Here is a 26930-nt window from a genome sequence, read left to right as displayed (position 1 = left end):
TGATATTAAGATATGCAAATTGAACGATCTGACACTACATGAAAATTCTACATATAATTAACACCTTGGTATTAGTGCCCACTTCTTCCTTCCTTCTCTTAGAATTTGAACAGCTCTCTTCAGAGTTGGGGAAACATCTCTTTTTGCTGGAATCACATGGAGATTGGCATAGCATCCTGTTTTCGCAGCCTTTTTCCAGGATCTCAGCTGCCATGTAGATAAGGTAGGTGTCAATGTTTTCAGGAACATACATTCTAATTAGTTTAATTTTATTTGTATCTGTAAAGGATGAAAAAAAAGATTTAAAAATAAATTACACAGAACACTGCAGAAAACCTATGAGCTGGAAATAGTGACATGTTTTGTAGAAAGGAAGGAGGAAGGTGGCCAAAGAAAATGTTCCTCTTTCAAATGCCTATCCCCTTACAGAATAGAAATGGAGTAAAACATGTCCCCTCACTCCTGCACCACCTGCACCCCTGCTTCCAAGACCCAGAGTCAGGTCAGGCTATCGACTCTGCTTAACTTTTGTTTCAAACCGTCTTTTGAGGGCTGCCCTGAGAATCAAAACCACCATCCACAGAAATTCCAAATATCAATTATAAGTTAATTTTTTGAAAATAATTTAGCCTTAAAATAGAAGCTAATCATACTTGTAAATAAGATGCTAATAAAAAGGATTCTTTCAATGGCTATCGAAGCATAACAAAACACGTCAACTATTTTAAATGCCTATTATTTAAATAAGTTTTCTGGGAAAGATATTTTATTTTCAGATCTTATTTGCCCTAACTTTCCACACAAGTAAGTGCTGAAAATATCTCTCGGAGAGTGAAATAATGAGCACTGCCTGCATTCTTTCAGTGCTTAGAAGAGATCATATTACCCCTGCTTTTGTGGCAGTTCCCTTGGAAGCCACCCTTAATTTTCTAGTTACATGCACATAAATAATGAAAGAACAAAATTATTAAAAATACTTTCCAGGTACCTCATTAAATACTTTGCTTCATCTATTATTAAGCATAGTTAGAATCTCAACTCCATAAAAGAAGCAGCTTAAAGTCATGTAAACATGGAAAAAACTAAAAGAATAAAAAGGTACAGAATTCCTTAAAATATTGTTACAAGGACAAAACCTACTTAGCAAATAAGATAGCATGAAAATAATAGATATAATTTCTCAATTCACAAATACTCTATTTTTAAGATTAAGATTATGCCATAATAAAATATAGAAAATTCTCAATTCAAGATTGTGCAAAATTTAAATGCCAACAAACTTGTTCATTAAAACACCAAATCACGTGATATGGCTACAGTTAAGTAAAAGGTGAAATATCATATCTGAATCATTAGTGTGGCACAGATATCTTCATTTCTTATTATAATTTATAACTCAACAATGTTTCCTCCAGTTAAGAGAACAAATAGTATTTTATCAAGGAAAAATACGAATTCAAAAATACAATTTCACATCAATAAACGATATATTACAGACTATAACCATACAGTCAAAAGAAATAAAGTTTAGAGCTCATGATACTTATCTTTCTCAATTTTGGCTTTGGAAGTAAATTACAATAATATATTTTTTCGTATTATTTGTACAACCTATATACAGTGTATTGACAGAAAGATGAAATAAGTGTTTAATAAGTATAATTTAAATTCCATTGTTCTTTGGGATTTCAATTTAATATTTAACTGAATGAAAATTTATTTGCTATACTCAGTGTATAATAGTAAAGACAATAGGGAAAAGGGAAAAAGAGTGCACAAACTCAGAGAATACTGCATACTATCAAACAGCTCATCAAAGATATATCTTTCTCTAAATCCTGAGAGACAATACATACATAAAGGAAAAAATAATTCTAGGGTATTAAAATCAAGAAGGCATCTGAGTCTTTGACTTTCTCTAAAATACTATTTCATTCTGCATTGGAGAAAGAGAGGTTTTATACAATCCCAATTCTAACCCTGCAATTAATTACTGTTGTCCTTCCTCTTCCTTAATTTCTAGCAAAATGGTTGCTGAAGTTAGAAAGACTGGAGAATGACCAGGAGAGCTGGCTGGCTTCCTCACAAGATGACTCACAGCTAAGTGACCCTGGATATTTTATCACAGTACAGGATTTGGCCCTCACGTTTTCAGATTTACAAACCTACTTTAACCTTAATAGAGCCACATTAACCAAGCTCACAAAATGCCAACTCATTAATTTCCAATTATGAATTCACAACTATCATATAGATAAGTACCCAGATTAGCAAGACCAGAGCATATTTTCCCTATAGACAGACCTACACGGGAAATCAAATCATAACCAGAAAGCTGTGATACAGAAGCAGAATTAGTTGTTAAGGTATCTCCCTCAAATAAGATCTTGACATAAGCTATCAACAGGCCCTGAAAACACTTGGAAGTTTCATTGACCAGGATTAGAAATTGCATATTTCTTTCCTAAATAGTTGGCAGTACAACTTTAATATGGTATAGTAAAAAGAGAAACTTCGGTTTCCTGGAACTAACTTAGAGGACCACTGCCCAAACTTGCCTCTGTCTCTCTCCTTGCCTCCAAGGTTGAACAACGGAAGGAGAGATGGAGGTGTCCTTCAGTCAAGTCTTACTCAAGCCTAGAACAAATGCTGCCTTTGAAAGTGACTTAAATACCTTTGTTCTGATCAGTTAAGTATAGTATTAACTGTGATCTGTTTTCCCTTACTTCTAAATCTGGGGGGAGAACTGTATACTCGTTTCTGAGTGGGAAAGCATTTGAGGTAATAAGTTTAACTATTTGCACTGCAGCTTTGGAGATAAGGCTTTTTGTATGTCCACTGCTCTGTCCTAACAGTCAAAAAAAACATCAGATTTACTGAATTATAACACACCTAGTTTACATTTGTACATTTAGGGTGTGAAAATCCTTCTAATCCACCTCATCTTTACTTCTGTAAAAAAGGGATCATAACTTTAAAATAGGCATATTTTTAAATTTTCTGCAAGGCAAACAAAGGGGCTTGATCTCCTTGAGCACAGTTGAGGTTCTGTAGCAAAGTGACAGGAGAAAACCCTTCTATAAGGGGCCCAAGAGAACTCAGTCCATCCCTTCAATGCCACAGTGCCTGACACTATTGACTGTACTGATGAGAAAGGCTACTTAGGTAAAACCAGTGACAGGGAATCAGAAAGATTTAGAAAAAAACTAAGTCAGTGAGCTATGTGGAATGAATGTGTTTTTTTCAAGTGATGAAGTAGAAATTAGAAAAGGATGAAAGAGCACTGTTTGGGGGATGGGTGTGGAAGTTGTAACCTGAAGCCAGAATTTCTCAGACTCAGACTTCTCTCTGAGTGATAATGGGAAGAAAGGTTGTTTTTCTAAAACAATAAAAAGCGTTACAAAAGTAAAGTTTTCATAGTAGCATAAAGGGTTAATGCGATCAGAGTGAAAAATATTAGTGGATTGCTTGTTTACTTCATCTGGGTTCAATGACTCAAGTCATTAAGGCTGCAGACCAAGGTCATGGTTATCACCTGAGTTGATGGGAGGGTTTCGGATAACATCAGCAATAATCTTCTGAATCTCTGGAGTCAGACCTGCTCGCTCCATATCGAGTGGGTAGCCAGCTTGCACCGCTTGGGACAAGTGCATGCCAACTGCTGCGAGAGGCAGAATCCTGTTCTCAGCTACACTCTTCTAGAGAAATAGCAGCAAAACAACCAGTGAGTTTTTTTTAAGTTTCCACTGTACTGTATAGAAATACAAGGTTCAAAACCTTCAGGTAGTAAATGTTCACTGAGAAATAAACAGTGGACTAAACCTTCATTTAAATTTCTCATTTCAACTAATTCTTTAAAATGACTCACATGCTAGAACTCCACAGTTGCTACTTTTTATACTTATTATATTGAATAAAGCAAAATCACCCAGGTTTAGCTAAGAAATCAATCCTCATCCCTCTGTAATTATTCACCTTAAAAACCTATTAGTGACAGAGAGTAGTCATTCTACGTAAGTCTAATAGCTGCCACAACCTTTTAAAAATACAGTAAACTGAAACCCAATAATGTATATACTTGAAATAACACACGGTACTTCAGTTACATGAATTTCCAGGAAGACAAATCATAAAATGCTTAGCAATAACATAAGGCTCCAAATGTACTCTAGAAAAGGTTCTCAAGAAGAGTTTAAAAAGTGCTTTAAATTGGCTCTATTCATAAAATAATAATAACCACAATTTACAAGTGGCTGTCATCATTTGCCTAGCATTGAATTTAACATGAATTGTGCTAAATTAAGGACACTGTTACATATTTATGTAGCTTTTAGACAAATGTAGCTCCAAATCCATTTAAGATGTCTGTTAGATAAAACATTCTTTTAAACATTCAGAAAGTTTAGTCACTCAGCTCTAAATTATTTCATGACACTCTTTTTTAACACACCTTGAAAGTCTGAATTTGGACTGTATTTGTATGAATGCTGATATTTTCACAAAATAGAGCATTTAAATCAATATTTTCATCCTTCAAAGGAAGGTTTTAAGTTACTTTCACTAAATGTCTACACTTTTTCTACTAGAAGGTGTGTACCATGTGTGCATAATATCAGGGTTATTTGATACCAGGCATCGTATTACCTAAAACTAATTGTATTATTCCTCCTGATTAATTAGTCCTTAGGCATGTTTAATTTTGTGGGTAACTGGCAAGACCCCCTCAGACTCCTGGGATGTACAGATAATTACACCACAATATTTCACAATAATATACAACCAAATAATAGCAAAAGACACAAATGAAGATATACCACCCCTCACATTTTAAACCATGAATATGTAATATAATACATGAAACTTCATATCCTGGCTAAGTATGAGAATACAATTTATTTTAAAAATTTGGAGGCTATTCCATAGTTTCTTAGTAATTATATACAGTTATACCACACATATTTGGTCAAATTGTGTATATACAAGCATGTTTTACATGTACATGTAAGTTACTGTTTAAATAAGAGAATGAACTTAAAATTCCTATGTATCATGTAATATGTTTCAAAAATAGTTCAATGGAATTATTTGGTTCTTTGTGTAATGGCTTTTGTACTTTTAATTAAGGAGTTTGGCTATGTAAGTAGAACATATATTAAGTGACTACGATAAGCTATGGACTGTTTATTCTTATTTATATTGGATATTAACCAGAATAGAAAGTGTGTAACATAGCCTAGTGGATGGAGACACAGAGAACAGGAAAAGCAGGCCCTGGACCATACAGCCTAATCTAAACCAATTTAACATCAGAGAGGACAGGAATGCAAATTAGTGAAACTTAGCTGGAAGCCTCATTCTGTCCCTATTCCACTAAGATATCCTCTTCATTTTGTATATTTAAAAACTCTCAACAGCCTTAAGGATTTAGGCCAAAACAATGAAGAAACATTAAGTATGGCCATTTTTCACAGTAATCAGATTTTTTTTCAAAGAGCATCAAGCAGACATGGTTAAAAAAAAAAACAGAACATTACACTAGAGGAGATAGAGTGAAAAGCAATTTTGTTATTTTTTTAAACTTATTTCTAGCTTCTTCGACATCCTTCAGAGATATTCTATGCACTTTGGTATACATACCCAAGGATATGTGAATATATAAGCATGCAAATATATATACATACACATTTATGTATGTTTTTCACAGTGCTATGCATCTTCCTTTTTTTACTTAACAATGTATCTTGGAGATTATCTCTTATCAGTACATACAGTAATAGTTTTTTAACTATTAATCCCATTAAAAAAAAATGGAGTCTTAAAATATGGCTGCTCCAATATCCCTAAGCTATAAATGCGTTTATCAGTACCTCTGATATAACCTCTATAAGATAATCATGGTCAAACTATACTTGCTGTTTTTACTTAATTATCAGAAAAGGGCTTAGCAGAAAAAGCAAATGACATTCTGTTCTAAAATTAATTATAAAATGAAACCACATAAAATATTGTAGGATTAGAAGAAATTTATCCCAAGTCTCAACTTTGATATTGAAAAGCTGATAAAACACGTTTAGATAAACTTAAAAATTCCCTCTAACTTGAAAGTAACACTTACCAAACACATTTTCTTTTCTTGGAATAAAGAATATGTGATGGCTGCAGACTGTGAAAGTGAGCTTGCTTTATTTTTCACCACCAGACTTTTCTTCTGTTCTTCTTGTGGTTTTGTACTTGAAAAGAGGTCTGTCTACAAAATTTTAAATGTAGCACAAATGATCAAAAATAATATCAATATAATGATTGATAGAATATCAACATGATCATTAGCTATTGGCGAAAAAAATAACACAAATAAAACCTCTAAGGAACAGCTCCAAATTCCCTTTTTATGAGGAGCTCAAAAAGTTTTTTTTATTTTTTACATATTGATTTTAAAAGGTAAAATAAGGCTAGAGGGAATAAGTTTTGAACAAAATATTTGTAATTACAAACATGGTTGTAAAACTAGAAATTCCTAGTCTTCCCTTTAAGCCAATAAGAGGGACTAAAAATGAACTATAATGTGGACCACTCTGCCTCTAAATTAGTCCCCTAATCCCCCAGAAGTGAATAGTGAATGAATGAATGAAGCTTTAATTTCTATCTACATTTGAAAGTAAAATAATTTCTTAGTCTAAAATACAGTACTTATTCAGATTTAAAAACGAAACCTCTCAACAAAATAAACCGACAGGGCTTCCCTGGTGGCGCAGTGATTGAGAGCCTGCGTGCTAATGCAGGGGACATGGCTTCGTGCCCCGGTCCGGGAAGATCCCACATGCCGCGGAGTGGCTGGGCCCGTGAGCCATGGCTGCTGAGCCTGTGCGTCTGGAGAGACCACAGCAGTAAGAGGCCCGCGTACCGCAAAAAAAAAAAAAAAAAATAAACCGACATAAGCAGGTTTGACAACTATTACTTCAGAATCATCTTAAAAATTAGGTAACTAGTGGTTATCAGTGGGGAGAGAGGTAGAGGAAGGGGCAAGATAGGGGAAGGGAGTTAAGAAGTACAAACTACTGGGTATAAAACAAATAAGTTACAAGGATGTAATGTACAGCACAGGGCATATAGACAATATTTTATAATAACTTTAGAGCATAATATATAAAAATATTGAATCACTATGTTGTACATCTGAAACTAATATAATATTGTAAGTCAACTATACTTCAATTAAAAAAAATAGGTAACTAACATGTTTTTATAACTGATTTACTATAGAAACTATCTGATTCATTTTCTAAGTGTCCAGCATAGAAATGAAAAATGCTGCTTTTGAAGGGTGTTTTGTAATTGTCAAAAAAAGTTTATTCTCTCAGAGCTCCTGCAAACCATAGTATTTTACCTGAAGACTATTTATTTGACAGAAATGTTTGATGACTTCCAACAGAGGGGCCAACATTGTAGCTTTGCCTTCAGAAACACCATCGATCCTTTTCACATTTTCAACTGTAGTAGGTCTGTCGTTTAAAAAATTAAAGTCAAGAAACCACTGAAACGTTACCACTCCAGCAACACAGCTAATAGATATTTAGCTTCAATACTGACACTCAATAAACATGGATTTTTTTCCAGCAACCAAAAACAATGTATAAAACAAGTAATTGTGTTTTATGATTCTTAGAGGACAACTAAGAGGCTAAGAAACTCAGAAGAAAATCTCATTCATTATTTACAAAGTTTTTACCTGTAACAATAAACTAGCTAACTAACTACTTCAGGCTTTTAATATTTCTTATTGTGTCCAATATGAAGAGAATGTCTGATGTCTTTTTTCTAAAAATCTGCCAATCTAATGATTACTCCTTTTCCTTTAAATATCTTCACTGAATATTAAAATGTGGTCTTTGAATATTTATTTTTAATGAAATAATTATTATAAGGTATATGCACTATGTAACATTATTAGAAAATTCTTCTCTAAAGTAACATCTCTTGAAAGAAATTTAGCAACAGAAACAATTTTTGAAAAGGAAGTATACAAGATGAGTACAATTACCAAGCAACAATTCTTTGGAAATAATTTCTTCTAAATATTTATTGACCACCTAGTGATTATTAGGCATTGTGCTAGGTACTTTGGAAAACACAAAAAGATGAGGAATATAACATCTTCATCACAGAGTTTAAAATCTAGAAGACACATATACATGAATACCAATAATAACAAAAAAATAAATAAAGCATTATGTAATAAGTGCCATAGAATCATCTTTTAAATTTACATTTAAAAGTCCTTTATGAATTCCACAGAGGAATCACTTTGCTGATAAGAACATGGAAGGCTTCATGGAGCAAATAACAATAAAGCCAGATCTTAAAGGATTTCCTAATAGGAGTTTTGGGAAATCAAGGAAACTACAAGTCAGAAGCAACAATGTAAATAAGTATATCGAAGTTGAAAAGGAGACAAACAAATGGTAAACAATCTAGGTAAGATGAAGCATTAAAATTCTGTGACTCAGATGGAAGAGAAGGTTTAAGTTCATAAATGGAAGGCCTTGAATTGTGGGCTAAATAAGTTAAGACAGTGGGAAACTAGTTAAGCAGAAGTACAACATGATAAAGATTAATTTGGTATTCATATATCAGAGGTATTTGGTATTCATATATCATATTCATATATCAGAGAGAGAGAGAGGCTGAAGAAAGAGTAACTAGTTAGAGGCTTTTGCAACAGTAAAAGGATAATGGTCTGAACTACCATGGTGTCACTAAAAAAAGAAAAGCATAGACAGACACAGAAGAAACACTGAAATGAAAAAGTCTAAAAACTATATAATAAGAGAAAGATGGGAATATATGTTAGAAGAGTAACAGTAACATCAGAGGTATGAAACAGGCGTGACTAGGAACATGATAGTATGACTAACAAAAATAATGAATTCAGAAGGAAGAGTTTTGGCATTTGCATGAAATGCATGTACGGAGGGGTTGGTGGGTAGTGAGTTAGATTTTATATACACTGGATCTGATTGCTGAAAACAGTTGGTTTCATGTGGGACTAAAGCTCAGTGAAGAAACAGATCACTGGCAGCAACATGGGAGATTTGGGAACCACCTGTTGGATGTGACTGCTGGAGCCACAGTCATATTATCACTAAATGATGTATTTTACAAATCTATTATGTTAGAAGAAAATAAGTTAGAAATATGCAAATAGTTTACCTCATTTGGGCCATATCCACCAGTATCTTATTTGTTGCCAGAATAGCTGGAGGAACATTCATTTTATTGGCATGTTTCTGCCTAGCTTCCACCAATTTGCCATATAATGTAGTCTGAACGAAAAGCAAAGAAACAACATTTGTTTAAATGTACTTAGAAAAATCCAGCCCTTTATTTTTAGAGCTTCAGATATTACATTTCCCCCGTAGGATGAAAAATGAACTGTATCTTAGACTCTTAGCTAAAGAACAATTTTTAAAATACTGGCAAGAGAATTTTAAGCATGCGTAGACTCATAACTACCTTCTCAAAAACGAACTGCCTTTTTACAAAAGCCATACCTGAGTCTCCTGCTCTTTGGCTGAAATAACAGGTTCTGAGGACTTGTAATATTTTCCTGGTGATGGCACCATGATGCTAAAACATTTAAAAGAAAAGAAGTAATAAAAGCTTTTCTTTCTCCAAGTTCACTTTTTATTTTGCCCCCAAAATGAGAATATCTTTCCAAATCAATATTAACATTTATTTGTCACAATACCAGTAAGGCAACTATTACTTAAATGACAGCCTAGATTTTAAACATTTTGTATCAAATACATTCATTATAGAGGTAAAGTTAAAACTATAATTTGAGTCAATCACAAAACTGGTGCAATTAAGAACAGCATTTGCCTCCTCCTCATCAATCAAACACTTTGAAAGAAAATACTCCTTATCTATACCAAAGTAAAATTTTTTTCTAACCAAGAATGATACAATCTATAATTCGTCTTGTGATAGCACTATTTTTTGGCTGTTGAGGAACATTAGCATGGAATTAATCAAATTATTCACATTTTTCTTCAGAATCAAACTAAAAAAAAATAAGCCAAAAGGAGTAATTTTGCCTTTGACGCCTCGAAAGAAGAATTTAAAACACCCAATTAGCAATTAACATGGTATGAAAGGCGCAAGACAGCAAACTAGATAGAAAACCAGGTTTTACAAGAGGCAACTTCACGGATAAATTAATTATAAGAGGAAAAGTTACAAAAATGAAATTGCATAGAATAGCCTATGTAAAAGGTGTCAAATTTAAATAAATTTCTGCTTTTGGGGGGGAAAGAGAAGAACATGTTTGATATTTAAGAAATGTTTATAAATTTCCCTGTTTCAAGAATTAAAAATTTACAGTGTAAAGTAAGACTTCATTTTTACAATTATCAGATTTTATCACTAGAATAAAGAGTCAATTTGAACATGAGGAAAGAAAACTCCAGTTCAAAGAATTAGTCATAGCAGGTGACTCAAGACAACTATAAATTTGTTTTAAATAATAAGATATTTACCTTTATCTTAGTATTTATGGAAATCTTTATACTAATGGACTATTTGCAAATTGGTATGTTAAATTATTTCACAAAAAAATTTTATTATCATATATACTGGCAAAATTCTGTGTAACATATCCCTGAAGCAGAAAAATATGTGGAAAATGTTTTGCCTATGAATGCTATTACAAGTGCACAGAAGAAGAGTACAAAATATATAATAAGGGACTTCCTGGTGGTGCAGTGGTTAAGAATCTGCCTGCCAACGCAGGGGACACAGGTTCGAGCCCTGGTTCGGGAAGATCCCACATGCCGCGAAGCAACTAAGCCCCTGCGCCACAACTACTCAGCCTGTGCTCTAGAGCCCGTGAGCCACAACTACTGAGCCTACGTGCCACAACTACTGAAGCCCACTCGCCTAGAGCCCGTGCTCTGCAACAAGAGAAGCCACCGCAATGAGAAGCCCATGCACTGCAATGAAGGGTAGCCCCCGCTCGCCGCAACTAGAGAAAGCCCATGTGCAGCAATGAAGACCCAATGCAGCCAAAAATAAATAAAAATAAATAAATTTCTTTTAATAAAAAGGAATCTCAGTAAGTCTGGAATAAATTATGATAGAAAAATCATGAAAATCTTTTAAAAAAACCCAACATATATAATGAATATCATTGAAGAGATAAGTGGAAATCTTGTAACCATGAATCAAGAAAAGATTGCTATACATGATTAAAGAAAGAGAAGAAGAACAAATAGTTCTTAGAAATTAAAAATTTGATATCTAAAATTAAAATGTCACCAGATGGGAGAGGATATAAAGTCAAGGAACTCTCCAAGAGAGTAAACAAATAAAAACATTGAAAATAGGAGAAAATAAAAATTAATAATAGCTTACTCATCCATTAAAAACAACGAAATAATGCCATTTGCAGCAACATGGATGGACCTGGTAATTTTCACACTAAGTGAAGTAAGTCAGACAGAGAAAGACCAATATCATTATGATATCGCTTATAAGTGGAATCTAAAAAAAAAAAGTGATACAAATGAACTTGTTTACAAAACAGAAACAGACTCACAGACTTAGACAATGAATTTATGGTTACCAGGGAGGAAGGGTTGGGGAGAGGGGTAGATTCAGAATTTGGGACTGACATGTACACACTGCTATATTTTAAAAAGATAACCAACGAGGACCTACGATAAAAAAATAATTAGTAATAGGAACACTAAACAAGTAAAGAAAATAAAAAAGAGAATTATTAACATCAAGGAAAATTAAGAGTGGTGACCATAATAACACAGATTGCCTTAGTGTTATATAATATTTGAGTAGATACAATAATGTAAAAACAAATTATTTATTTGACCAAAAATTAAAATATAATTTTGTTCTAAGGAAGGTGGGGGTGACATTGATGGAGAAGAAATGAAGGAAGGGGATATGGGAGACAAGCCCTAATTTACCATTATAGGATATCAACAGAAAATTTCTAAAACCGGTAAGTCAAAAAAATAGTAATCTAAGCATGTCACTTAGAAATACGGAGGCAACCTCATACCTGTCAGAATGGCTATCATCAAATAGTCTACAAATAACAAATGCTGGAGAGGGTGTGGAGAAAAGGGAACCCTCCTACACTGTTGATGGAAATGTAAACTGGTGTAGCCACTACGGAGGACAGTATGGAGGTTCCTCCAAAAACTAAAAACAGAGCTACCACATGATCCAGCAATCCATTCCTAGGTACACAGCCAGAAAAAACAAAAACACTAATACAAAAAGATACATGCACCTCAATGTTCACTATTTACAATAGTCAAGATATGGAAGCAACCCAAATGCCCATCAACAGACAAGTGGATAAAAAAGATATGGTGTAGATACATACAATGGAATATTACTCAGCCATAAAAGAGAATGAAATCCTGCTATTTACAACAACATGGATAGACCTAGAGAATAGTATGCGTAGTGAAATAAGTCAGGAAGAGAAAGGCAAATACTGTATGATATCACTTGTATGTGGAATCTAAAAAATAATACAAATGAATGTATATGCAAAACTCACAGGTTTTGCACCAAAGGGGAGAGGGAAGAGGGGAGGGGCTAATTAGGGGTGCGGGATTGAAAGATACAAACTACTATATATAAAATATATAAGCGGGCTTCCCTGGTGGCGCAGTGGTTGGGAGTCCGCCTGCTGATGCAGGGGACACGGGTTCGTGCCCCGGTCCGGGAAGGTCCCACATGCCGTGGAGCGGCTGGGCCCGTGAGCCATGGCCTCTGAGCCTGCGCGTCCGAGCCTGTGCTCCGCAAGGCTGCAGCAGTGAGAGGCCCGCATACCGCAAAAAAAAAAAAAAAAAAAATATATATAAGCAACAGGGGTGTATTTTATAGTACAAGGAATTGCAGCCATTATCTTGTAATAACTTTTAATGGAGTATAATCTGTAAGAATACTGAATCACCTGAAACTATATTGTAAATCAACTATACTTCAATTTTAAAAAAAAGGGAAGATGAGGTATTGTCAACAATAGCCCTCTTTCTTAGCCTTTTCCCCACTTTTTTTCAGCCTTTCAAGGAGAAATGTACAATAAATATTAATAAAATATATGCTGAAAAGGTGTTTGTTTTTTTGGCCGCACTGCACAGCAGGTGGGATCTTAGCTCCCCCCAGACCAGGGATCGAACCCACGCCTGCTGCATTGGAAGCGCAGTCTTAACCACTGGACTGCCAGGGAAGTCCCAAAAAGGTGTTTTTAAAAAAAGAAATATGGAGGCCAATGCCATAGAAACTGGTCAGAAGATTTGAGGGTGATTGCTTCTATAGAACAGAACAAAATGGGTTTGAGAAGGGTGTGAACTGGTGTGCTTTGTTATATGCCTTTAAGTCTCAACTGACTTTTAAAAACATTCACATGTATTATTTTGATGAAAATTCAAATGAAATTTAAAATAATAGTTATGGATATGTAAGCATCCTTTTCACTTCTGTACACTAAGCCCATATATTAAAATTAACTTCTGGACCACTCGACAGTTGTCTCAAACTTAGTATGTCTATCACTAAACTAATTTAACCTCATCCCCTAAACATGCAGCCCTTCAAACCTGTCTTCCTCTTACATAGCCCAGTGAAGGAAATGGCAGCACTCACCCACCATCAAAGACAAAAACCCAAGCTTCACAGTCAAGTTCTCCATCTTCCTTAACCTGCCTATCTTTTCAATCACCGAGTCCTAGCAATTCCATCTCCTAAATATCTTACAAATCTCTCTCTCCCCACCCACTGCCACTTCCCTTGACTAATCTACCATAGCCTCTTGCAAACAACACAACAACAGCCTCCCTAGTTGTGTCTCTACAACTATGATCCCCCTGCAGTCCATTCCCTCCACAGACAGAGTCATCTACCACGGGTCGGCATGCTAGGGATGCACAGGCCAAATCTGTCTGTTCTGGTAAGGCTTGTAGTTAAGAATGGCTTCTTCTACATTTTTTAATAGTTAAAAAAAATCAAGAGGAAAACATTTTGTGGCATGTGAAAATTATATGAAAATCAAATTTCAGTGTCCCTAAATAAAGTTTTATTGGAACACAGCCATACTCATTCATTTACATATCATCCATGGCTGCTTTGAGGCCACAACGGCAAAGCTGTGTAGTTGAGACGGAGACCACATGGCCCTCAAAGCCTAAATTATTTCCTATCTGATCCTTCATGTTTGTCAACCCCTGTTCTCAACCATAAATTTGATCATGTCACTGTTCTGCCTAAAACCTTTCCTTAGTGCCCAACTGCTTTTATGATCAAATCGAGTGCTTGAAAGGAACTGGATATTTGAGACCCTGTTCAACTCTCCAGTCTTAAATTTTCCCACTCCCTTGCTTCCCTCTATCAGGGAATTGCTAGCACACTGCTGAACCCCTCAATCATGTCATACCCTCTCTTGCTTTCAGGTTTTAGTACGTGGACCATTCCTCTGCTTAGAAAACATCCCTTCACTTCACCCAACTGCTACTTAAGCCTCAAGTGTCACTTCCAAAGTGTTTCCAAAGTGTTACAACCCTGGATTGTAATTTTCTGTTCCCTTATGTGTATATCCCACTACAATACAAACTCTGGGAGGGCCAGTGACTATGTCTCTATTATCCTCCACTGAATCCCAGTGCCTAGAATAGTACATGGCACAAAGAAGATGCCACAGGGAATGTTTAAATGAAGAAATGCTTCAGCATATTGAACAGGTATATTGTTTTGCACACTCCTTAAACCTTTTGTTTACATTAAACACAGTATATATATCCAAACAAAAAGAAATTATTTGGGGTGGAATACTGGTATTATGGTAAATGTTTCTATCAGATCCAAAGTAGTATTACCTATCTAAGTGAGCAAACCGTTAAAGAACAAACCATTTTCTTTCACCTGCTATGTATGTAAGTGTAGTCCACTTAATCTGTGCATATGTCCTAACAAGTTCTTTAAATTCTCCATTTTCAGACCTTCTGTAATTCTGTACATTCTCTACACTTCAGAAAGTCAGAAAGTCTACACTTCTCTACAAGTCAGAAAGTCATTAAGCTTGAAAGCACAATAGGTGCATTACCTTTATTCTCTACCAACCCCAATATCTACCATTTTATGTTCCCATCAGATCTTTTTTTTTAAATGGAGTGGGAATATATATATTTCATACAAATATTATATAATAAGAGTGTTTAGATGCTAGAGGTTGACAAATATTGTTCTGAAAGTCAGCTCTGTTATTAGATGGATGTTCCTAACAAGTTAGTTAACTTCTTAACCTTTAGTCTCTTCAACTGTAAAATGGGGATAAATAATAGTAGCTAACTCATAGGTTACTGTAAGAATTAAATGAGATATTACTTATAAAATGCTTAGCATTTAGCACAGAGCCTGGCAAATAATAATGTCCAGAAGTGTCAGCTATTAAATTAATATTAAAACTATCATTTCATAAGTCTGCTTTAATAATTATAATACTAGAGGCTTATGTTTTAACTTCCTTCTGCCAATGAAATAGCCCAACATCTGACAGACCTTTCTCTCTAGGAAAGAATGAGAAAAAGTGCAAATAAAGTGAGCATAGAAAATAAAAATGTGAATTCTGTACCTTTTTTCAGGAATGTTACTCCCAGAAGAAATTTTATCACGTGCTTTGTAAGAATACATCTTATACAAGCTGGGCTGCTTTTAAACATATAAAGGTCCATTCAAAAAAAAAAAGAGAGAAGTTTCAAAAAACTTTTAAAAATGAAGAAAATAAGATACAAAATATTACAATGATTTTTCCTTCTACTAACCAACTCATCAAATAAATCATCTGAAAATAAGCTCATGAATTATCAACTTCTAGGGCTCTAAAGGCAGTTAGAAATGCAATGTAATAACCCATTCCTCCCAAATCTATAGAGAATATATGATCAAAAGAATTCTTAGAGACATAGCAAGAGCCAAAGTCACAAAAATGATTCAATTACATTGTGTATACTTTAATAAAGCAGAAAAAGTTCACCAGAAAATTTAATTCAGCACATTTGTCCATCACCCCATCACCCTAGTATCCTCATTAGCAGAAGTCAGCCTGTGGATAAGTATTTAATCTGTAATTACCTAAGATCCAAAACAAAGCAAGAAAAGGTGTGTATGTGTATGTGTCTATGTAACTGTAATGAGAACATTTAGGAATCAAGCTTATTTTTCCATCAACTAGAAGTATTATAATATCCAAAAAAAGATATTATAAGAAGTATGATAATATCCAAGCCAAATGAGTTATAAAATAGGCTTAAAAGAAAATAAATAAACATTACTTTCTCAGATACTTCTGTTCTATTAACCCCAGAAATCATATATTGCATATTTTATTCTGTTCATATCATTTCTCTTTCCACATTTTATATCTTGTTATATATGGCATTTTCCTCTTTGAGTGGAAATAAAACAGAAAAATTTTAAACAGGAGTTGCATCAATAAAGAATGAAACAATAAGAACCACCTCTTTAATAAAAACAAACCTCTGAAGTTAATTCAACTGGTACTTGATTAGAGGAATGTTGCTCAGTGCCGGAAGATACAGCTTTAGAACTGAAAAATAAGAAAATTAAATTATCTCAAATGTTAAAATGTAATTTTCTAATACATGAATCATCACACCTCCACTCTTAGAAAGGCAGATAAGGTTATAGTACTCTTTTAGAACTGATGCTTTTTAAAATTGATTTTTCCCCTCCAAAGAGCTTAAGCTCTTCAAAGTCTAGATTTAAAACTCTTTGAAGTTTTTTAAGTTTAAAAGTAAAACTGATAATCTAAAGTACAACATAATGGTTATAGTCAATAATACTGTATTATAAACTTCAAAGTTGCTCAGAGACTAGATCTTAATTGTTCTCTACACAAAAAAGAAGTGCTATTCAAGTGATGTGATAAAAGTGTTATCTAACGCTATTGCCATAATCACAATGCAATATATAAATGTATCAAGCCAACACTTGTACACTTCAAGCTTACACAATGTTAAATGTCAATTATATTTCAATTTTTTAAAAAATTGAAAAATGATCGATAACATGTAAAGGTACTAAAAAGTAGGCAACACGTGTATTCCCTCCCTGTCCTCTATACATAAGAAGGAAATATGGTATATAGATTCTTCAACATTTACCTCAATGTTGCTTCTTTATTTTATTTATTTATTTATTTTAATTGAAGCATAGTCGATTTACGATATTGTATTAGTTTCAGGTGTACAGCAAAGTTACTTGGTTATACATATATGTATGTATGTCTCTATATTCTTTTTTTTCCTGATTCTTTTCCAGTATAGTTTATTACAAGATACTGAATATAGTTCCCTGTGCTATACACTTCTTTAATCAACAGGAGCAGCTTTCTAAGTACTATAGTCATCTACTTCCTATTCACCAAGACAGTGTTCTATGATTTATCATTCTCCCTACTGACTCCCACACCAAGTTGACTAAAAGAGGTATGCAAAAATGATTATCTTTACTCATTTTACTTTGTGTGGTACCTGTAAATTGGTACAAAATGAATCATTTAAATAACAGAAAACCCAGAAGTTAAAAAAAAAACTGAAAAATGAACCTTGGTAGAAAAAAACTCCTTTGGACACAATTCTTCATTAGCTTGAAGGATAAGGCTCTGAGGAGATTCTGTTTTGGCTTTAGCAAGCCAATTTCTACCCTATTGAACACAAGAAGAATCGTTTAATGCACAGTGAGAAAATTCAATCAAACAGGCAGACTTCTACATTGTTTACCTTTTCTGTAAGGGTGCAAATCTTTACAAATTTGCTTTGCCCAGGAACTTCTACCAAGAATCCCTCAGTTATGAGCTGATGGGAAAAAACCTTCCACCAATTCTCTGTGTGATCCTTGCCAGTGCCAAAGAAATTGTGACTGCGATATCTATCTTCAAGACGCTGGGAATTCTGAAATTAGGCATAAAATCAATTTCTTAAAATGTTTATTTAATTAAACAGGAGATGTAAAACACGAAATCGTCTATTGATTCTTTGGCTTTAACACTAAATTTCAGCTTTAAAAACCTACGGAATTTTTATACCCCTCCTGCTTGCTCTGATTACTTAAGTCACAAATAAATACACTCAAAATAGTGTTCCTTTTCTGTTTTAAATAATGGCAGGAAATTTCATATATAAATCACATGCATTTCCCAATGCATAGGTTTGGATATATTTGGAATATTTAACCTTTGCTATTTAGACCTTTTATTAACATACTCACATTGTTTGAAAACCGTGATCATAAATCTACAGCTCAAGACTTGAAGCATAGGTGTTAAAGACAGTGTGACCCATAGCTGGTAATCAGTGAGTGCAGTGCCAAGACTCAGGTTTCCACTGCGTTGTTGTCATTACTGTGCTTTTTGTCCGTGATGTTTCAGCAAAGTTTACTTAATCATTTCTGATTTAGCTGCTTCACTAAGATACATCAGAAAAAGCAGGTGCATGCTAGACAGTTGATGCTTTTGAGATATTCTTCCCTAAGTGACCAGAGGATTCCGATCGGAGACTCTTCATAGCCATCAAGGTCTAGAAATATTGGGGAAGCTAGCCCATCATATGCAATTCTCTTGTCCTCTAATGGAAATGACTCTCCCCACCTTCACTCTCCACAGAGAACTTTTTCTATTCACTTGGCCCTCTGATTACCCCTTTTATAAAATTTTATTTATTTATTTATTTTTGGATGCGTTGGGTCTTCGTTGCTGCCCACAGGCTTTCACTAGTTGTGGCGAGCGGGGCCTGCTCTTCATTGTGGTGCACGGGCTTCTCATTGCGGTGGCTTCTCTTGTTGCCGAGCACAGGCTCTAGGTGGCTTCTCTTGTTGTGGAGCACAGGCTCTAGGCGCATGGGCTTCAGTAGCTGTGGCACGCGGGCTCAGTAGTTGTGGCTCGTGGTCTCTAGAGCGTAGGCTCGGTAGTTGTGGCGCACGGGCTTAGCTGCTCTGAGGCATGTGGGATCTTCCCAGACCAGGGCTTGAACCCATGTCCCCTGCATTGGCAGGCAGATTCTTAACCACTGTGTCACCAGGGAAGTCCCTGATTACCTCCTTCATCCATCCTACGCATCTAAATACTACTTTTAAATGTGTATGGTACTATATAAACATAGGGCTCTCTGGAGAATTGCTTCCATCTAATGTATTTGCGGTGAATACAGCAGATTGTAATTCGAGGGTCATTCTGTCCTTCCTCCACTGTGACTTCTACCACAGAATCTGGGAAGTTACAAACACTATTTCTCAAACTTTCTTTCAACTAGGCTTCTGGATGTGATTTAAGTTCCACTAAACAAAGGTATTTTTGCATGACATCTACACGCAGGAAGTGAGGCAAAGGGGTCTACTTTGCTATATTTGCAGGTATGCATGACTGTGGAGGGGTTTGCTTTTTATGAGAAAGTGTTAGCAAAGAACCTAGCATATAGCTTCTAGCTTCCTAAGTAACAGGAGACATTCATTTTGTTGATACAGATTATAGAAGGCAGCTCCCAGATCAAGCAGAAGTAGAACCTTCCTGATTGTTACAGCTCCCTATTCAGCGCAGTTTGGGGTCAGGCACTGACAGATAACTTCTTAACCACAGAAGAGGCAACTGCTTCCATGGAAGATTATTTTGCAGTATAATCTTATCAACAATACTCTAAGACACTTAACACCCAGTGATAAATACCTTTCTGTTTAAATTCGCTAGACTGATCATGTGCTTCATAACAAATACTGTATTTTAGGTTATATTCATGTTTCAAAAACATTCACTCCTTGAGTATGTCAAGAAGTTCCTGTATTCTAAAATTTTCAATATGAAATACAATCTAAAATTTGAGAAATAGGTACATCCTGTCACTCAACATTTTTATATTTCATCTATACTCTAATGATGGTTTAACAATCAGTGCATATTCAAATCCAGGGATCAAAATGAAAAGAATATACAGAATGAGTTCCAGCAGACACAACTCAAGCACTAGAAGCCTCACTATATTACAAATGTATTGGTTTTGTTCAACTGATGAAAACGTTACGGTTACAAGTTTATCATTTTGGAATGTTAAAAATGTGAATACAAGTGAAATAACCTAAAAAGACTGATCCCTCACATAAAGAAATCTAGGCTGAAATTAGATTAGATTAGGAAAGTTCCCATCAGAGACACATCAGTGCCCAGATACACTGAGCTTTTTTAAAACACAGGCTTCTTATAGGTTTAATTAACAGGGTCTGTAACGTGCATTCTAAAAATAAAAATTGAAATTGAATTTTGTATTAAAATAGCTAAGTAATAAAGCTTTAGTATCACGGTGATTATATTTACAAAAATTGTACTAGAACAAGATTCAGAGAAACAGAAACACCCACGTACAACGTGGCACTTTTTTCCACAACAACCTCTACTACCTATACTAACTGACTTTGGTTTGATTTGTGTAGAATGTTTAAAATCAAACATCACAGAATTTCAGATCTGGAAGGAACATTGGAGCTCATTGATCTATCTAGTCATTTTTACTCAGATACAATCAGAGGCTCAAAGATGTTAAGTGGTAGCCTAAGGTCACAGAGGTAAGACTAGGACACAGTCCTCCAGACCACTACACCAGGGATATATATACACACAGACACACAGACACCAATATACATACATATACATATATACTGATTGTAGTTAGTGCAACTAGACCACCTGGGTTCAAGTCACAGTTCCAGTACTTACTAGCTTTTGGATTTTGGGCAAGTCAGTTACTTAACTTACCTGTGTTTCTATTTCCTCAGCTGCTATACAAGTATAATAATACTTCTTATCCTTTAACTTAGCCTGCCTTCCTTAACATAAAAGCAAAAGCCCTGACTCAGTATTAAGTCAGTTTTCCCAGAACATTTGTAATGGCATTCTACATCTGCTGGGGGCTTACCTTTATAGTAGGAGAATCTATTGCTTGCAAACTAATAACACCAAAGACATTAAGTTGCCTAACTAGTACTTATTAGCAATCTGGACACTAGAAATTATTCCTCTAGCCTCCCCTTTCGTAAGCAGAAAACAACCTGAAGTGAATGAACACATTTGCTGATATAAAGAAATGAGATGTTCTTCTAATTGGTAGGGGTAACTGTCCCTTCCCCTCATGATCAATAATCATTGTGAATACTGTGTACTGTGTGAATAAATTTACACTGTCATGTTTCCATGGCAATCACCATACATAAAACGAAATATTTCTGCTCTTTGACACAGATCATTTTGTTTTAAAGAAATCATATTCCCTTTTCAACGAGAAATCCAAATTTACCCAAGTAACATTTCTGAAAAAACAGAATAAGGATTTTCAACAACAAATGTCTTAAAAAAAAAAACAAAAACCACAGATGTCTAACAATTTCTTACTCTGAGCGAGGCATCTTCCATTAATTACTTATATGTTCTAGTTAACTTAATTTTCCAGGTTAACCCACTGATGAAGTAAAACTGCTAAGGATGAGGAAGCTGCCATAGCGGATACAGGGATTTGGGCACTGATTTCAAGGAGTGCACAATTATACATGCACATATCCCTTACCAATCATAAATCTTCATTCTAGTATCTCTAGATCATTCAACCTAAAAATACAAATTTAAAACTGCATCTGAACAGCATAATAAAACAGACACAGCCCTAGAACGTTAGTTAGGAAAGCTGTCGCTCATCCTGCTTCTGGCACGAAGTAATGACCTGACATGACACAGGTCATTTAACTTTCTGGGACTTAGTATTAACCGCTGTATAATAAGGTGGTAGAGTTAAATAATCTTTTTGCTCTAAGAGTCTCTACTTCTATGGGACAAAGTCTCAAAAATGGAAGTTATCAACCCATTCTTCTCCTTTAAAAAGCAGGCTGGAAAAATCAGGGTACCAAACGGATGCATCAGGGAATTTGGAAACCTATGAACAGATCGATGTGTGTTAGAATAAAGGGAGCCGACTGGCCAGAGCACAAGTCCCAAAGGATCACTTTCTAATAAAAGCCAAATCTTCCGCACCATTATCTGATAGAGAAAACAAACTTGCCACTTCTCTAAATTAACTTCTTTAAAAATGACGATTGCTTGTTGTGGTAGTTCTTTCAGCTGGGAATGCCACACTCCTCTCCACCTTCTTCCCTCGGGTTGGCTCTCAATGCCCAAATCTACTCTTATCATCCACAGAATAGAAAAGCACCGGTGATACCATAACAAAGACTTCTCTAGTTTCACAGCCATTAACAAGCACTCTCTCTTCAGAACTTAAATAATACTTTATATCTATTCATATGTCCCCGATCTCTTTTTATGCTGCGATATACTTATTTATTCTCAAGTAACACACCTTCCATATTAGATGATGTCTCATCTAATTCCACTTTGAATTCCCCACAAAACAGAGTACAGTAGCTCACACAAAAATAGATGTTTTGGGAATTCCCTGGCGGTCCAGTGGTCAGGAGTCCATGCTTCCACTGCAGGGGGCACGGGTTTGATCCCTGGTTGGGGAACTAAGATCCCGCATACCATGCAGCGCAGCCAAAAAAAAAAAAGTTTAATAACTAGCAGAAAAAAGTAGTTATAAACTCTTAAGAAGTTTTAGATTCCTGTGTTCTTTTTTTTTTTTTTTTATGCGTTACGCGGGCCTCTCACTGTTGTGGCCTCTCCCGTTGCGGAGGACAGGCTCCGGACGCGCAGGCTCAGCGGCCATGGCTCACGGGCCCAGCCGCTCCGCGGCATGTGGGATCTTCTCAGACCGGGGCACGAACCCGTGTCCCCTGCATCGGCAGGCGGACTCCCAACCACTGCGCCACCAGGGAAGCCCCCTGTGTTCTTAAAGTACAAAATAAGTCCATAGTTTCTGTCTATATTTTAACTAATTTTTTTTTTCTTTTGCCTCTTTCCCAGTTCCTACAGGCCAAAGAAGTTCACAGCTGCCGCTTCAGGGCTTAAAAAGGTCATTTCTGGGACTGTTATTCTATGTGAACAATAAAGCCAAAATACAAAGTTACAATAATTATCTCTAGGAATATATTTCAACCTGATGAAATAGCTTGTCCGAAAAATTAAACGGATAACCCTCTCCTGTTAGAAAGTTTGAAAATTATAAAGGGTAATTAAAACTAACAATAGTTTCCCAATGGCTGCCTATAGTCAAAGCATCTTTTATCAAAAGTGTTCTCTAATTCTGGAGCACTTTGATAACATGATCAGGAGAGAGGTTTCACTTAATCTCCTGATTATGCAAATTAATGACTGTGTCTGTTTTCTAATCTGTAAAATTAAGATAACTGCATATCTTAATACTTAATTCACAAAGATGTTTAAAGATTTTTATGTGGGGCTTCCCTGGTGGCGCAGTGGTTGAGAGTTCGCCTGCCGTGGCAGGGGACACGGGTTCGTGCCCCAGTCCGGGAAGATCCCGGGAGAGGCCACAACAGTGAGAGGCCCGTGCTCTGCGACAGGAGAGGCCACAACAGTGAGAGGCCCGCGTACTGCAAAAAAATAAAAAAAGATTTTTATGTGGTGAGCTATTTAGACCCCTAAAACAAAGTTCCTTAGGCAATATTTAATTTCCAGCAAAACTTATGCTTTAAAAACAAAATTTTAAACTCCATTCACAAACACCTGAATGGCCTGAATAATCATTTATACTATTTTTATACTATTTTTAAACATCCTATGTAAGAGAGGAGAATCATGTGCTACTGAAATATCTGTTTCATACGTACAAATATTACCTCTTTAAATGAACTCCAAGAGCTTCAAGTTTAAGATACTTAATCATCTTACAAATGAAAATTATCTGTAAAGATATTAATTTTTCCTAAATTAGTTAAGGTAGACGATTCACTAAATTCTCAAAGGAAATACAATTATAATTTAAAAAATGATATCCCAGTAGATACCAAGATCACTGAAATTGGGGGAAAAAAACTTGCCTTATTTTCACTGTACTTAATGTCTACAAATTTTTGTTAAATGACTTTTTAAAAAAGTTTTACACCTTTATCTAGCAAGGGTAATATAAAATTTCACAAAGAATAAACTTCTTAATTTGCAGACTCCCAGAAGAGACTGTTGGTATAAGCAGTCTGACTTGGTTTTCAAATAATAGGTGAAATCTGATCCGTCTTGTGACCAGTTCAAGTTTGTCTAGGAGCCCACTTCCACTTACCTGTTGATACTGGATACTGCTGGATTACACCAAATTAAAACAAGGATAATTTTTATAAATTATACATTCAGCTGGGATACACAGGTTTTAAAGATGACAGAGACAAGAAATTTTCATAGATCTCAATTACATTAAATCTATCCCTTGCAACTTAAATTCTTTTTAAAAAAAAAAAGCACTCATATCAGCTAAACCAAGTTCCTTAGGCAACACTTCTACCGTTAAATTTCTAACCAAACTTGAGATTTAAGAACAAAATTTTAAACTCCATAATCTAAAAACATCAGTACCTGAAGTTAATATATTTTTAGCATTTCATTAAAAGTATTTCACAACTGGCTAACTTAATAAGTCCCTTTCAAAACAAAACAAAAACTCAGAAAGTAAATATTTACACAAAGTATTTGAGAATTTAAGAAATGAATGCTGACCTAAATTATTTTAAAAATTCTACATACAGGGCTTCCTTGGTGGCGCAGTGGTTAAGAATCCGCCTGCCAATGCAGGGGACACGGGTTCAAGTCCTGGTCCGGGAGGATCCCACATTAGTTGCTGTGGAGCAACTAAGCCTCTGAGCCACAACTGCTGAGCCTGCATCTAGAGCCCGCGAGCCACAGCTACTGAAGCCAGGGCACCTGGAGCCCGTGCTCCGCAACAAGAGAAACCACCGCAATGAGAAACCTGCGCACCGCAACAAAGAGTAGGCCCCGCTCACCGCAACTAGAGAAAAGCCCACACACAGCAACAAAGACCCAACACAGCCAAAAATAAATAAGTAAAATAGATAAAGAAAGAAAACAAAACAAAACAAAATTCTACAAAGTGAGAATTTTAATCTCCACTTTTAGTATATTTTTAATAAATATATGTAGTTGCAAAGGAGTCTATCTCCCATTTTTGGTTTATTCAACTAACGTCAATATATACTACTTAACTTTACAGACTTCTAAATCAGGAATAAAATCATATAAACAAAAGGACTACAGAAAAAGCTCTCTGGCTATAAGGGTCATGACCTACTCATATTTGTACCTGCAACTGTTAGCATAATGCTGGCACACTAATCACTCAAAAAAAAGTAGCAGAATTAACTATTCATTGGTGAAGAAAAAGAACTTTCTTAGAATTTTAAATACTTCTGATTAGAAAATAAATAGAAGGAAAGAAAAAATATACTACCAAATATTATTATTGAACTTAGACATTCACAAATAATCACTGAAATTAAATTTGCTCAAAAAATTTACTACTTCACAGGGCACCAAGATACAAATTTGTTCTACCTGTCCCTTGACACAATGAATTCTTAATTGTCCTATAAAAAGGACCAGTCTAGGGATTCATCTAACTGCATGTAATAAACTGAAACAGACAGCCTGGAAGCATTGTCTTAATTGATACACACAGTTTTGTCAAAGGTAATGAATGCAGTGCTTAAATGGAACTTAATATGACTCTCTGAGTTCTGATAACTAAAGCCAAAGCTATAATTGGTAAAACAGCAAAAACAAACCTCTGAAGAAAAGTGTAATAGGAGTAAAAGAAGAACTCTGAAGGTGACTCACAGACATACTTACGATCCTCGGAGAAATAAAATTGGAACCCCAATTCCAAACTTTTCGCCTAAGATGGTCACGGCAGATAAGAGCTGGAATGCTTGTGGACCAAAGTCCTGTGACATATCATCTGAGTCATCAATGGAAAAGCAGCGATCCAATCTAAATAAAAACAATATGTAAAGAAAGCTTAGCCAAGGCATGTACCTTTAGAAATAAAAAGATTTAGTGTAACAGTTAGCCCAGTAAAAAAATATCTCAAATGTGCCAACTGCTTCAGAAGCTAAAAATAAAGTTCAATACAGCTGAGAGCCTGTAAAGTATGTAAAACATGAAATATAAACGATAATATAGCATCACAGGTATGTTATATTAATGGTTCTCGACACTAGTGCCCTAGGATCCAAGTTTCACAGGAGGTATCTTGGGCCATAGAAAGAAACAGGTTCAAGCAAGCAGAACGCAGGATTACAGCTCAAATAGCTCCACTTGATCTACTGTATAAATACTGGACTTTTGTGTTAGGTTTTGATGGAAGAAAAGGTTTATTGCCCACCCCCACCCCTGTCGCAAAACTTCTGAACTGAAAAAACACATCTCCTATGCAAGAAGTTGTTAAAGTCATACTTTAAAATATGACCAAAGATTATAAGCTTTTCATGTAAGTCCATTTAAAAGTTAAATTCCTAAGCCATCCTTCAGGTAGAAATTATCATTAACACAAATTAATGAAATTCTCATTTGTATTAATTCTCATTAATACAAATGAGAATTCTTTATGGCATGTTGAGAACAAAAGGACTCAGAAAAAATCAACTAATATAGTTCAACCACCTAATTCAGTTGCTTTCTTTATAATAAATATCTTTGAAATAGCAATAAGAATATAGTCAGTATTCTAGATATATTTTTAGGGAAAAAAAGGCTACGTTTAGGTTTATTCTCTATTTTAACTTCTTTAATAGGATACTTAGTTCATTAATTTTCTTTTCCAATACGAGTATTTAAAGCTATCAAATTCCCACCAAGTATCACCTATGCTGCAGCATACAAGTTTTAATGTATATTACTGTAATTATCACTAAGTTCTAAAAATGTTTTAATT

The 26930-nt window shown here is 35.1% G+C and overlaps 1 protein-coding gene across 1 annotated transcript in view; it reads right to left on the bottom strand.

Moving 5' to 3' along the window:
• The window catches only part of WRN (WRN RecQ like helicase), a 129937-nt gene that overhangs the window by 7166 nt on the left and 95841 nt on the right, over nt 1-26930 (bottom strand). Inside the window, 11 exon segments of the mRNA XM_032618551.1 lie at nt 65-279; nt 3536-3698; nt 6116-6247; nt 7385-7499; nt 9208-9320; nt 9549-9624; nt 15659-15735; nt 16564-16636; nt 17661-17752; nt 17829-17999; nt 25843-25987. Coding sequence (XP_032474442.1) covers nt 65-279; nt 3536-3698; nt 6116-6247; nt 7385-7499; nt 9208-9320; nt 9549-9624; nt 15659-15735; nt 16564-16636; nt 17661-17752; nt 17829-17999; nt 25843-25987 — 1372 coding nt within the window.

Source organism: Phocoena sinus, chromosome 21, assembly GCF_008692025.1.
Source record: "Phocoena sinus isolate mPhoSin1 chromosome 21, mPhoSin1.pri, whole genome shotgun sequence".
In the NCBI taxonomy this organism is placed as follows: Eukaryota; Metazoa; Chordata; class Mammalia; order Artiodactyla; family Phocoenidae; genus Phocoena; species Phocoena sinus.
The sequence above is the reverse complement of the archived record's forward strand: the minus strand, read 5'-3'. Positions and strand labels throughout refer to the sequence as shown.